The 13,405-nt window shown below is 38.8% G+C and overlaps 1 protein-coding gene across 2 annotated transcripts in view; it reads right to left on the bottom strand.

Moving 5' to 3' along the window:
• Positions 1-12,425, bottom strand: part of Rop (Syntaxin-binding protein Rop) — a gene marked incomplete in the record, with an annotated part of 132,717 nt that extends 120,292 nt beyond the window's left edge. Inside the window, 1 exon segment of one of the 2 annotated variants that reach the window (XM_081764978.1) lies at positions 12,327-12,425. In XM_081764978.1, the coding sequence (XP_081621104.1) occupies positions 12,327-12,354 (28 nt within the window). 2 annotated transcript variants of the gene reach the window in all.
• Between the last annotated feature and the right edge of the window lie 980 nt (positions 12,426-13,405).

Here is a 13,405-nt window from a genome sequence, read left to right as displayed (position 1 = left end):
CCTAACCCCTAAGGATTTCTTCCTATGGGGCTATGTCAAAGATAAAGTCTACGTCACACCTGTATGTGATATTCCTGTTCTTCATCACAAAATTGAAGCCATCAACTCGATTACACCGGACATGCTACAGAACACATGGAAGGAGACTGAATATCCACTAGACATTCTGAGAGGTATTAACGGGGCCCATATACAAGTGCATATATATAGACCCCCCCCCCCAAAAAAAAAAATACTGCCTGACTTGCTCTTCAAGATGCCGCAAACCGTTATTCTCTGGCACTAATAGTTACCATGCAATTAATTTGTAATCTGGGAGGTTTCATGTGGACAGCCTGTGTATATATATATTATATATGTATGTACGTATGTGTTTATTAGTTTAAAAGCTACAAGGGCGTATCAAGATAAACGGTCCCTCCAATAGATATACGAGGGCCACTACGAAATTTTTGAGATACGCATTTTTGCGGCACAGTATTTGAATTCCAACAATTGCGTTCGGTAGTGGTATCCAGAGCGAAGAAGCCAAGCAAGTTTCAACTCGCCTCGCTTATCGGCGTGGCCGTATTGCCTTCACTTGTTTGTTGATGTGAGCAGTATTCGGCTGTCCAGAATGGAGCTCGAAAGGGAACATTTTCGGGCAATGATCCTTTATGATTTCAAAAGTGGTTTGAACGAGACACTAAGCCTTGACCGTTTGCAGGGGGCATTTGGGGACCTTGCTCCTTCCCGTGCTACAATTTTTCGGTGGTTTGGTGAATTCAGAAGAGGCCGGACATCGCTTAAAGATGAAGAGAGAGCTGGACGTCCGGCAACAGCTGTGTCAGATGAAACCATTGCCACTGTGGAACAAATGATTCGAGAAAATCCTCGAACAACTTTTAAGGACATTGAATCTACAGTGAACATTGGATCGCCAGCAGTAACAAAAATTCTTCATGATCATCTTCGTCTCAGAAAGGTTTCGTCTCGTTGGGTGTCTCACACTTTGACTGAAAAGCAGAAGCGCATGCGTGTGGAATGGTGTGAAGAAATGCTTGCAAGATTTGATGGAGGCAAGTCTCGACGTGTCTCTGACATTGTTACTGGCGATGAGACTTGGATCTATCAATTTGACCCTGAAAATAAACGCCAGTCTACAGTTTGGATCTTTCCAGACGCAAATCCACCCACGAAAGTAAGCGACCGCGAAGTGTGGGGAAGATGATGGTCGAAACTTTCTTCTCCAAATCTGGCCATGTTGCAACTGTTCCACTTGAAGAACAAAGGACTGTTACTGCTCAGTGGTACACCACTGTTTGCCTAACAAAAGTGTTCCAGAAGCTTCGGGAACGACGTCCAAAAACTGGATTGCGTGGGATCCTGCTTCATCATGACAACGCGTCCGCACACACGGCCAATATCACAATTCAGTTTTTAGAATCTACGGAGGTCAAACTTATGACTCATCCGCCGTATAGCCTTGACCTGGCCCCGTGATTTTTTTCTGTTTCTCAGGACCAAAGATCGCATGCGTGGGAAGATTTTGCAGCCCTGAAGAAGCTGTAGTGGCTTACGAGAATGAACTTTCAACACTTGAAGAAAAAGACTGGCAACACTGCTTCCAAAGGTGGTTTTTGAGAATGCAAAAGTGTGAACAGAGTAATGGTGAATACTTTGAGAAAATGTAAGTGTTAAATTGATTTTAAGTACGTAAGTTATTTCACATCTCAAAACTTTCGTAGTGAAACTCGTGGTCTAAAGATTATGCATTTTTGGTTAAAAGAGACTGATGGTTAACAAATGTGGATGATTATAAAGGAATTGGCACAATAAGAATGTAGAAGGAAACGAAAGAAGCTCGTGAAAACCCAGGGACACGGTTATTTTCTAGTTTAAGTCCCACGATTACGCTCTAAGGCTAAGGGAGATGGTGATGATAATGAAGAAAGAAATGGTGGAATGAACGTAGTAGTAAGAAACGGGAGATTCCCAAGAATATACCCACACACGGCAGAGATCAAACCAGTTCTCCAAGCACCGGAGATGGGCACTCAACCACTGAGCCGCGCGGGGCACGGACATGATATTATACACCACAAACTCACAAGGCCTGGAAACGAACCAGGGACTCTTCGCACCAGAGATATGCACTATACCACTGGGTCAGCTTGCCCCCTCCCACATCTGATGAAAACCTGGATAGTGGCTCCAATCTTACTTTCAACAGTAAGCTGCATCTCAAACAACAGACTCGATACTGGAAAGATGTTAATACTAACAAATTAACCAAAACTTAAAATATCACTGCATCAAACACCACTGTTCAACTGGATGATTCGCAGTCCGTGTACTGAATCTAAATGATTTTGTTGGGGGGGGGGGGGGTAGAAGTCTCTGTTAACTCACGGAAATCTTGTGTCATCACGAACCAACTTCAATACTACATGGACTTGGGCATAAAAATGGGACTCAATCCGGTACCAAAGCCTAACTTGCTAAGCTGCTGATACACTTTAGAGTTTATATTCATGGCCTCCACTATATCTACTACAATGATTAAAATGTTAAGGATCAATATAAATGAACTAAGAAAAAAATATAAAAATATACAAGCATCATTTGGAAAGTTCACGAAATGACACACTAGTCCAAAGCGAAGTACGTTATTACTAAGTATTATGGGAAATCAACCATTGTGACAATTTTGTACTATTGTCTAGATCAGTTCACATAATACGTAGTTGTTATTTAGCAGTTGCAACGCGTGTGTATTAATGCAGTTTGAACAACAAAATATCATTAAATCAGGCACCATTGTACCCTTAGGTCATATGGTCATGTGCCCCTTCTTAATTATAGGTGAGTAAGGTAATTACAGATTATTATTAAAATAATAGCAACACCAGTAGTTTGTAATAAGTTTGAGTATATGGTAACACTGTAAATGGGTGTGCAGTGCTTGTCCGTCGTCAGTAATATGTTAAATGTGTAAGGAAGAATAGTGTCCACAGTAATGATACGAGGGCGGGGTGAAAAGTTCTCGGACTGACAATGAAAGACTGCGAATTTCAGTTCAAAAATTATTTTATGTTCCGACATAACCTCCCTTAACTCCAATGCACTTGGTCCAGCGTTTCTCCAACATCAGTATTCCTTCCCGGAAGTGAGAGTCTGGAAGGTTGTGAAAATACGTCACCCACGACCCTCTCAACCTCTTCATTCGATGTGAAGCGCTTCCCAGAAAGAAGTTTCTTCGAGTTTAGGAACAGACAGAAGTACAGTGGTGCCAAACCAGGAGAATATGAGGGATGGCCGAGCAAATCGTACCCCAAATCCCGCAGTTGCCCATCGCCAACGCACCCTTGTGCACAGGTGCGCTGTTCTGGTGAAAGATGATCATCATCTTCTTCAAGCCAGGCCTCTTCTCGCGAATTTTGACATCCAGCTGGTCAAGAAGGTTGGAGTAATATTCGCCTGTAATTGTTCTCCCTTTTGCAAGGTAATCAATTAACAGGATACCTTTCGCAATCCAAAACACACTGGCCATGATCTTTCCGGCCGATACGATCATCTTCGCTTTCTTCGGCGCTGCACTACCGGCTTCCACCCACTGCTTGAACTGATGTTTCATTTCTGACGTGAGCTCCTCCGTGGCTAAGCGGTTAGCATACGCGCCTTTGGCGTGGGAGACCCGGGTTCGATTCCCGGCGGGAGCTCATGTGGTTCGGATTCCACGTTAATCAGTAGGTCCACGTCTCATATAGCCTCGCTGCTGAAAGGGACGCTAAACTAAAATCAACTCAACTCATTTCTGACGTGTAGTGTGAACCCATGTCTCACCCATTGTCACAAATCGCTGCACGAAATCAGTCGGATCCCTTTTGAATCGGTCCAAAGATTGATGCGAAAATCGTTTTCGAATTTGCTTTTGGTCGGCAGACCGCAAATGCGGCACCCATCTTGCGCAGAGCTTTCGCATCCCTAGTATTTTGTGCAATTTTTTTTGCACACGTTCCTCTAATATCCCCACACTCTCAGCTATGTTACTTACCTTCACTCGCCTGTCGTCAAACACGCTATTATGCACGTTTTCGATTGTTTCCGGTGTGGTTGCGGTTTTCGGCCTTCCTTCACGTAGGTCATCTTCGAGGGATGTGCGACCACGTTTAAATTCAGCTTTCCACTTTTTAACGGTTGACATGAAAGGAGTAGAGTCCCTGTAAACTTTTTCCAACTTTGGATGAATTTCCGTAGGAGTTAATGCATCCAAACGAAAAATTTGATTACCGCACAATATTCAAGTTTATCCATTTTCACAACTAACACGCAAGACGTCTAACTGCAACAATGCCTGCACACAAACTACTTGAGAGAACAAGTTGACACTTGTTATACGAACTGAAAAGTGCTCCCAGGCAAAAACAATAAAACTTTGCTGATTGGAGTGCCATCTCTGGATCAGGCCGAGAAGTTTTCAGCCCGCCCTCGTCGCTTACAGGGTTCATAGCAAAACAATATGGACGAAAAGTAATAGTGAATGGTAGAGAAGTCTCATAAACAGGGATCACCGAAAACTGAAATCAAGGACCATCAGCGAATGTGGCACAAGTGAGTGTGGAACTCAATCAGGATTTGGAAAAGCCTATTGAGACAATCACAGTCCCACCACGCGAGAAACATCACCTGAACACCCGTGTTCGGACTGCAACTTTCAAAACGGTGATTACCGCCAACAACGCTTTAACGAAGAAACTGGTGCAGAGAATCTACAAAATAGACCGTTGATGATTGGAAACAGGTACTATGATGGATGTTTGTATAGATATTTCAATAAGAGCGACCGATTTAATACACTTATAAAACACTGTAATTTACGAAATTTAAAAATATCAGAGCATTAATTCAAAGGAAAAGGGTAATAGTGAAACAGGACATCAGGTTATCTCTCTCCCTCGACTTACTCTACAGGTCTTCTCTCTCTCGACGAAGTTCGTAACAACTTTTTGCAAAACTGCTCATCGATTTTGCTGGCATATTGTTGAATTTCCTCCTGAAAGTTCTTGTATTGTTCGCGGTCCTTTGACTTGAGCAACTTTCAATGGAAGCAAGGAGTAAGGTTACATGGACTTGCAAGGCCAGTCATACTATGAGAGAGCACCCGCAGAAATCCGCCATGGGAAATTTTTGTGGAAGGTAACGCCATCTTGCTGATACCACAAATTTAACTTTTAACAAAAAAGGTAGTTCCATTCGGAAGACAAAAAAACTAGTAACCCGTATGACGATACCGTTCTCCATCATTATCTTGAAAGAAATATGGCCTTATCACTCCATCCATCGAATTCCGCACCACACAGTTAGTAGTTATTGGTACAATGACGTCTCATGAATTTCTCCGGCATTTTCTTTGGCTTAAATGCACGTTTCGTTTATTGACGAAATTGTAAAGGTAAAAATGTGTTTCGTTACTGAACAGTAAGTTCTGTACAAAATGCCATCCACCACTTGCATCTCCAAAACCCATCCGACAAACTGTCTCCATTGCAAGTAATCAACAACAGTGTTACCAATCCAACGAAAAGAGATGGTGCACACATTAACATCTGCATTCTAAAATCGGAACATTTATTCTATGTAATGATATGAAAATATCACATTTTCATTTATATAAGCTTTATATAATAAGAATATGAATCGCTTTTATTGAGCCACACTTTATTTTGTGCATTAAAATATTATCTGCCAGTTAATTCATAATAGTTTTGTTTCATGAGACCCTCTAAAATCTCCTCTACTTACATTTGGAAAATCCTATCTAACAGATAAATGATTTAATTTTAAAAACATTATATCTCAACGAATTCAGAGAAATTGTGAAGATACTTTTAAAAATATTTAATTGCAATACCTTTGAAATCTCATGCTTACATGTATACTCCGTTTCCTCTTTTTATAAATTTCAGAAACCATGTCTCAATGACTAGTAGCATGGTTAAAACGAGAAGTGATATACGGAAAACAAAACTGAATGAAAAGGTAAGAAAAAAGGAAACAATCGAAAAAAAAAAATTATCCAAATATGTTCATTAAGTTTTCTGCTTATAAGTTACCAGGAACAGACGTCAATTTGTTTACTTATGGAATATATAGGATTCATACTTTAGTATTTAAGAGATTTCTTACCCTTCATCCTGAAAACGTATGTTAAAATAGATTCAGAGCATCTCTGGCTCCTTATTCAATGTGTTCTCTTCCGCTATGTTACAAACAAAAATATGACGATAGGTTCTGTCCAGGGCCGGATTTGGGGGGGTGTAAAGGTGCACGCGCACTCCCCCCCTTCCCCGTTGTAAATATATACTACCTAATGTGAGAAGCTAGCAGTGAAAATAGCAATACTTTCCGAAAATTTCTGTTGTCATGTTTCCCTTTGGGCTTAAAACAAACAGAAGTTTTGCAAAATCGATAGTTTAAGTTAATTTTCTAAAAGCTGAAAGAAAAGGATTTACGGAGAAGACACACTTAACATTTTCAGAGCATTTTCTCATTCACACCACAGATGCCTAAAGACATTTAAAAAATTCCAATTCAATTCAAATGTACTGGCAGTTATTGCTGTACCCCACCCCCACCCATCAGAAAACCCTGGATCCGACCCTGGTTCTGTCCATGCGCAAAAAAAAAAAAACATACTTAAAGAGAAAACCTTAGCAACGAGGGGAAAAAAAGTTCAACCTACACTTTCTAAAAATAAAATTCGGCTTAACGTCCCACAATTGTGCCTCTTAAGCTAAGGGAAATGGATAATTAAGACAGGAGAATAATGATGGAAGGATTGGTGCAATAATATTTTGGGAGGAAACGGAAGTACCCGAAGACATCCCAGGGTTACGGAGTTGTCCACCACAAATTCTACACTTTTTAAATACGTTGATTAACTACCTAACCATGTGTTTTAGGAGCAGATCATTATACAAAATACACTGAAAAGAGGACCAGACATACTGTAAAACTATTGTTTTGAGATAGTTTGCAGGTTACAACCTAAATTATAGCATTTTCTCCTCTAAATAGAAGTCAGTTTCAACCCACAGCATTGTGCAACATCCACCAAATCAGAGAGAAGCAACAACAAATACGAGAAAAAGTAAAATAAAAAATAGAAACAAACAAGTATCACAGGCAAAAAGATGACACAAAACTCACATTTGATTGCGTGCATACGTATCACAAAGTGATGATTACCGTTATGTTTACCATAGTGTGGAAAATTTACAGGTAAAACGTATTATACCACAAAGCTTATTGGTCGTGAATGCTACTTATGCACACGACATATCTGAAAGGTAACTACTAGAAGCGAGAGAACAAAAATTAGCGCCCTGCGCGATGTAATCCTCCATAAGGAAAACATTGTGTAGAGTATATAAACTGTAAGCCAGGGTGTACACTTCAAAAGCGACATCTTCGAAGTGCGAAAATGTTCAATACCAGTGATGGTCAAAGGGCGGCCCGCAAATAAAAATGTTCGACTTGTTCCTTTTTTGTATAAAGTAGTAGTTAACGTGTAAAAGGAAGAGTGTAGCTGGACATCATAACATATTTCAATCGGGACATGACTTTTAGCTGTGAACATATTTTCTTTAATCTTTTGGTTACCACGCCCTTTCTGCAAAACCAACATTTTGAAAAATTGTCAAAGTAGATTTTATCATACTTTCAAACGTTCGTAGCTCAAGTCCCATTCGGCCTAGGCATATTAAAGAAAAAGCAGGATACACGGAATAGAACAAAGATTCAGAAAATGTGTACCCCACAGAAATTTACTACACTGCTGCCAATGACGGTTGTGGGGAGGACAAGGAAAATGATTCCCAAATATCGTCCTTAATTTATTCTGCATGATAAACTGGCCATCACGGCTTATATTGAAAAATGAACATATTATGTGGGTAGTAGAAATAGAAATACGTATTTCAGAATTGACTAGCATTATGCAAAAAATATAAACTTCGTTAACAGAGATGGGAAAAAAAGTTTTTTTTTTTTTGGGGGGGGGATCTTATTTCACTAGGCCACCACTTTTTTTTTTCCTGTAGTGGAACTTCAATTAAGAAAGTGTGTTTACAACATGTAGCGTTTAAGTTGTATGTTCAATCTGGAACTGGTTGTTTGGTTGATTTTCACACTGAAATTGTACTGTGCACCTTACCTGCAAGGTTAAGTAATATAACCTCACCTATAATTGATGTTGTTTTGCTTCTCAACTCCATCATCAGTACCTGAAATTTACGCATCTGGCCATACTTTTTTTTTTCGGCTGCCTAAATTCAAACTAGCAGACAAGGAAATATTGCCATGAACAAAAAAGCACAAGCAAAATAACTTGGTTTGGTATAAAATTACACTTACATCGCATTTTTCGTTCGCGGAACAATTTATTTTGAGCTTCAGCTACGCTATTAGAAGAGTCTAAGTACACTTTGCAAAATTCAAGCCACGAACTGTTATTTTAGATTATTCTAATTTAATACGGCACTAAAAGTTCATTATTCAAAGGGCTTCCTCTTTGATTACAGTTATAACGAATCAAAATAGGAAAGTCTGAATTAAAAATGAATGTATATATTGTTTAGGACATTCTCTTCTCCCATAAAACAAATATCAGTTCCGAAAAGTATCACATGAAGTTTTAGTTTACGTGTAGGTTAAATTATACATGATGATTCCGTGCAACAAAATCTAGTCATCACATTTTCTGTATACCGCTTGATATTGTTAACTCTAATAACCTTCTTACCAGAATATTTTTATCATTGAAAATTCCCCAAAGATTCGTTGAAATAATAATAATAATTCCTACATCTCTCGGTTTAATCTTTGCCTTTCCTATCAAATGATCGACTTTATTTAATTTTTTTCTGAACGCAATAATTAAATAAGCAATTGACAAAGAAATCTATATATTAATTGGTAAATTATATCTTCAAGAAAGGAGCGCTTCAGCAAGGATATACGCTGCAACATGCAAGAAAGTTAATCGTGGAGAAAATCGACGCACAAAAAAGAAAATGACATGGAAGTACGAGGTGGGTAGTTAACGAAAGCAGTGCTCGTGCCAGCGCCTTCGACACCCTATATGTGCAGTATTCGTCTTGCTTAGGTTCTCCCATGAGTCACGATGCAAGTACTCGATAAGTCGATCTTGAAGCATCCAAGTAAGTTCTTTTAGGCACTATAGAACGAATCTTGCGCCTAAAGTAAATGTGCACTAACGAATGAAATTTCGCGTCTAAAATAGGAACTCTGGTGGTACTAAGAGCTGATTATACCAAAAAGGAGGGTAAATACGTATATTAGCTATCCACTGATAACTACATTCACTAACGCGCTAGCTTCGACCTCAGCACCTTCGCATTATACACAAGCTATTCTGAACTGTTTCTAGTTCCGTCCCACCTCACCCCCTCAATTCTTCGATTACCATTAGACGTAAAGGATTTAATGACATGTTCGCCAATGGAAATGTTACACAGGATAAGCATCTGCTGAAAAATTTGAACTTTCAATTTAACTGAGACTGCCCCCCTCAAGAAGCAACAAATGGGCATATTATAACGTGGACCTGTATAGGTGTCAATGAAAGAAAGGGTCCTGGTTACGTTTGAAAATTTACAGACAATATTGAATACTATACATGGAATGCCTATTTACAAGGAATACATTTCCGCAGGAGACTTAAATCTACTAAACTATGTAATAACGGAGAAAATGACATGTAAATTTACGTAAAATTAAATTCCAGGCGGACATGATCTACTTCTTGTAGGGCATGATGAGGTCGATTCGGAACAGAACTGACTAGATCAAGCACTGAAGCGAAAGCCAATGCAAAGAAGCCAGTAAATACTGCAAAAAAGATTGCAGTGTAAGAAAACGGACGGAGACACTTCTTTCTAAATTTACGGAGTAGATCTAATAATTATCAAAGTAAGGTAATATTTAAGGAAGTTAAGTGTTCTTCATTATTACGCAATTCAAATGGAATTAGCTAGTTTGAAGTGACTACGTGTTCTTCGCACCTGCATCTTTCCACGTGAATACCCACCATCTAAGATGCGCCTACTCTGAACTGGAATAAACGCAAAGCTAGATTGTAGTGACCTAGCACACGTTGGTTCTTGTTTTTCGTCTTCCTTTCGTGCATACCCGTCACTAATGCATTATCCTACAAATGCACGCCTGCGTGGGCGTTCCAACTTTGCGCTACCCTGAACTAAAAGATATAATGTTGGTTCAGAATTACCACCTAGCACAAACTAATGCATAGGCCTGTTAACTGGCGAACAAGTGATTCTAGTGTTCCACCCAAACTTTATCTACTGTATGTTAAGGGGACATTATCCCCCAAGTGCGAATACGTCGCAACAGCATAAGGAGACAATAGGTTAAGTTGCTATAAACTGCGCCACACCAAACCAATGGGCATTTATTTCGTTAACGTTCGCCAGCTATTCAACATGACAGCAATGACTTATAAACAAGTCCGATTATATCAGATTAGATTTTGTTCACTAAGTACATACGATTTCGCGCGACAGGACTCATCGGAACTTAACCCAACCTATGTACGAAAATAACTGAACGAAATCTAACCTATTCTGAATTGGTGCTGGTCAAGTTTGGCACACCACATTTCGCAGAATTGTAAGGAACAATTTTTGGATGCGACAGAATTGAATACAACGTAATAAAAGTGTATTTTAGGTTTACAAGTATAGAGTTACTAGTATAAAATCATTACAAATTCTTTACGACGGATAAAATAAACGCGTACATAATAGATGACTAGTAGACACTATTTTAAACCGACGGTCTATTTCTGCAAAGTGTGCAGAAGCCGTATTTTATGTTTACAAGTCAAGCGGTACTAGTGTGAATCAATGATAAGTGCTATTGAAATTAGTATCATTGCCAAAACCCACTTGTTTTTAGTACCCTCGCCTATGCGTTAAAACGCAGGCTCCTTTCGGAGCACTACCACGTGGGCTCACCAGCTTCTCCCTGCCCTGACTCGATTAGATAGCACTCGTGATTTTAGTGGCCACTTAGTACAGGTGTTTAATTTTTTTGACTAGTTTTTATGCCATACACCCAGACAGCGTATTTATGCCCAAATCGTGGTATAATTGTAGTTTATCAACAATTAGTTCTGGTGGTCCCCTTGAATTTTGTTCATGCTACATGGGGTAGTATGTCGCCCTGCGCAAATCTTTTGGAAACCATAAAAACGAAAGGCAAGTCTTTACTTTAGGCAAGGCAGTGACAGTAACCAATTAATCTGAACCGGTTCACGCAATTATAGTTACAGTTCCCAAGAAAGAAAGACAGAAAACAACGCGCCCTGCGGGGCTCTAACCCGCCTTCACTCGCTGACGCTCGTTTGGCAATACTATGTACTGACAGGATATCACTGCCTTGCCCAAAGTAAAGAGTTACCAAACGAAATTAGTGAAAGAATTATAATTTTTCAACAATCATTTCAAAAATGAAATCTTTAAGTTTTACGTCCCACGAACAATCATTTCAAGTAGTGTGCCAAAACTGAACCTGCACATCTGTCCTTATTGACTTCTTGTGTTGAAAACCTAATTAGTAGTTAGCAGAATAAATGCAAGAGACAATTACTGAAAGAATTCAATTTTTAAACAGTTATATCTGGTGTCCTCCTTCAACATTCTTGTGGAAGGCAAGAATTGCTACGTCGCAGAGTGCAAATATTTTGAAAATGATTTTCAACGATAACTTTTAGGGGTGAGTTTGAACTTCAATTATTATTTTTGACAGTGCCCTTGGGATTAACCTGCACAAAATTATCAGAATATAGTAATGAAATTGATCCTAACAAATAACCCAGTATGAACGAATCAGAGCTTCAAATTCTCTGATACGTATATGAGCATAATTTGGTCACCGGAAAGTAACACTTCGGCTTACACAGTATTTGTACCTTCTAGAGATACTCACATTTTCAGTCACCAATATTTCAAGTTTTCCAATTAATATTACAGTTTATTTTAGAAAAAGAAACCGGTACAAAGACATCACACGTCACGAACGAATCGTATCTGGTTCTTTCTGCTATCACGAAATCGTATCTGTCAGCCCATAGATCGTGGAGCTCTCCACACCCACTTTTCATTCTGAAAATTTCTGCACTGCACTAGCTGTATTTTCCAATGTGTATAAACACTACATGTAGTTATAATTCACGTACAATTTTCAGGTATAGATGATAAACCCAAAAATAAATAAAATACAAAAACAATTACGGTACTTACTTTGCCCAACCAATGCTTTGAGCGCCATCTTTGCAATTGTGATTCAACGGGCCACAGGGTTGTAAACGTTTCTGCTCTAAAACTTCCCAAGCACCGTCCATATATTACTGTTTTAGTAACTATTGTTAATACTGTATAATTTCATAAATAGGTATGACAGCAACAGACTTATATGTCCTTAATAGATAATTAATGTTTTCATTAATTATTAAATTGTATTTAATTATCAAATAGCCTTTTCTTTTATTTGTTTCATAGTTATTTCCATTTGGTCAGAATGCTAATCAAAGTACGAGTTTTCTATTACATGATGCAAATGATAATTCTTTGAGTACATTTACTATTTGGACATAACATTGCCGCAATGTGTATTGATAAATTTTGGACAGAAAATAAAAGAAATCATTATACAGGGTGATTATAAATGATACATACGGATTGAAAGGGCTCCATTAACACATAAGCAGGTCCGTTGGAGTATAACATACCTCACTCTCAGTGTTTACAATGTGGCAACACTGTTTGTGTAAGTTTTGAACTACTCGAGCTATTTGTCCATTGTTGTCTGATATTGGTTGATTGCAAATGAACGCGAATGGGGAACATTGCACCCTGTGCACCTGGTAAGGTAAATAATTTATCTTAATGGTTCCGAAGAGCAGAATTACAGTTTCAATTTTGACTGCGTGGACATTAAGGGCCTTATGCAGAGTCGTTTTGACGCATGATTAGTGTATTACTAAAGAGTTCGACTAACATAAGTTTCCTGCAGTAGTCAGGTCTTTAGTACGACGCTAATCTTACGTCAAAACGACTCTGCATAAGGCGGTAAGTGTTTTTGAAGATTGTGTTTCAGACGAAGAGGGAAGATGTTTAAGTTCTGGCCTACATTTGTCTTTAAGTTTGAAATACATTTCTTTGTTCAACCTATAAGTTAGAATACTAGAATTTATTTCCACAAATTTATGTGATGATAGAAGTTTCCGTGTGTTCTCAACCGGTTCCATCATACACATGACTTCTACCACCCCATCAATTTGTAAAAATGAAATCCAGATATTTTAACTCACAAGAGTTGG

The sequence above is a fragment of the Thermobia domestica genome, chromosome 7, assembly GCF_964235325.1.
Source record: "Thermobia domestica chromosome 7, izTheDome1.hap1.1, whole genome shotgun sequence".
Classification (NCBI taxonomy): domain Eukaryota; kingdom Metazoa; phylum Arthropoda; class Insecta; order Zygentoma; family Lepismatidae; genus Thermobia; species Thermobia domestica.
Note: the sequence above shows the minus strand (reverse complement) of the source record. Positions and strands in the feature narration are given on the sequence as shown.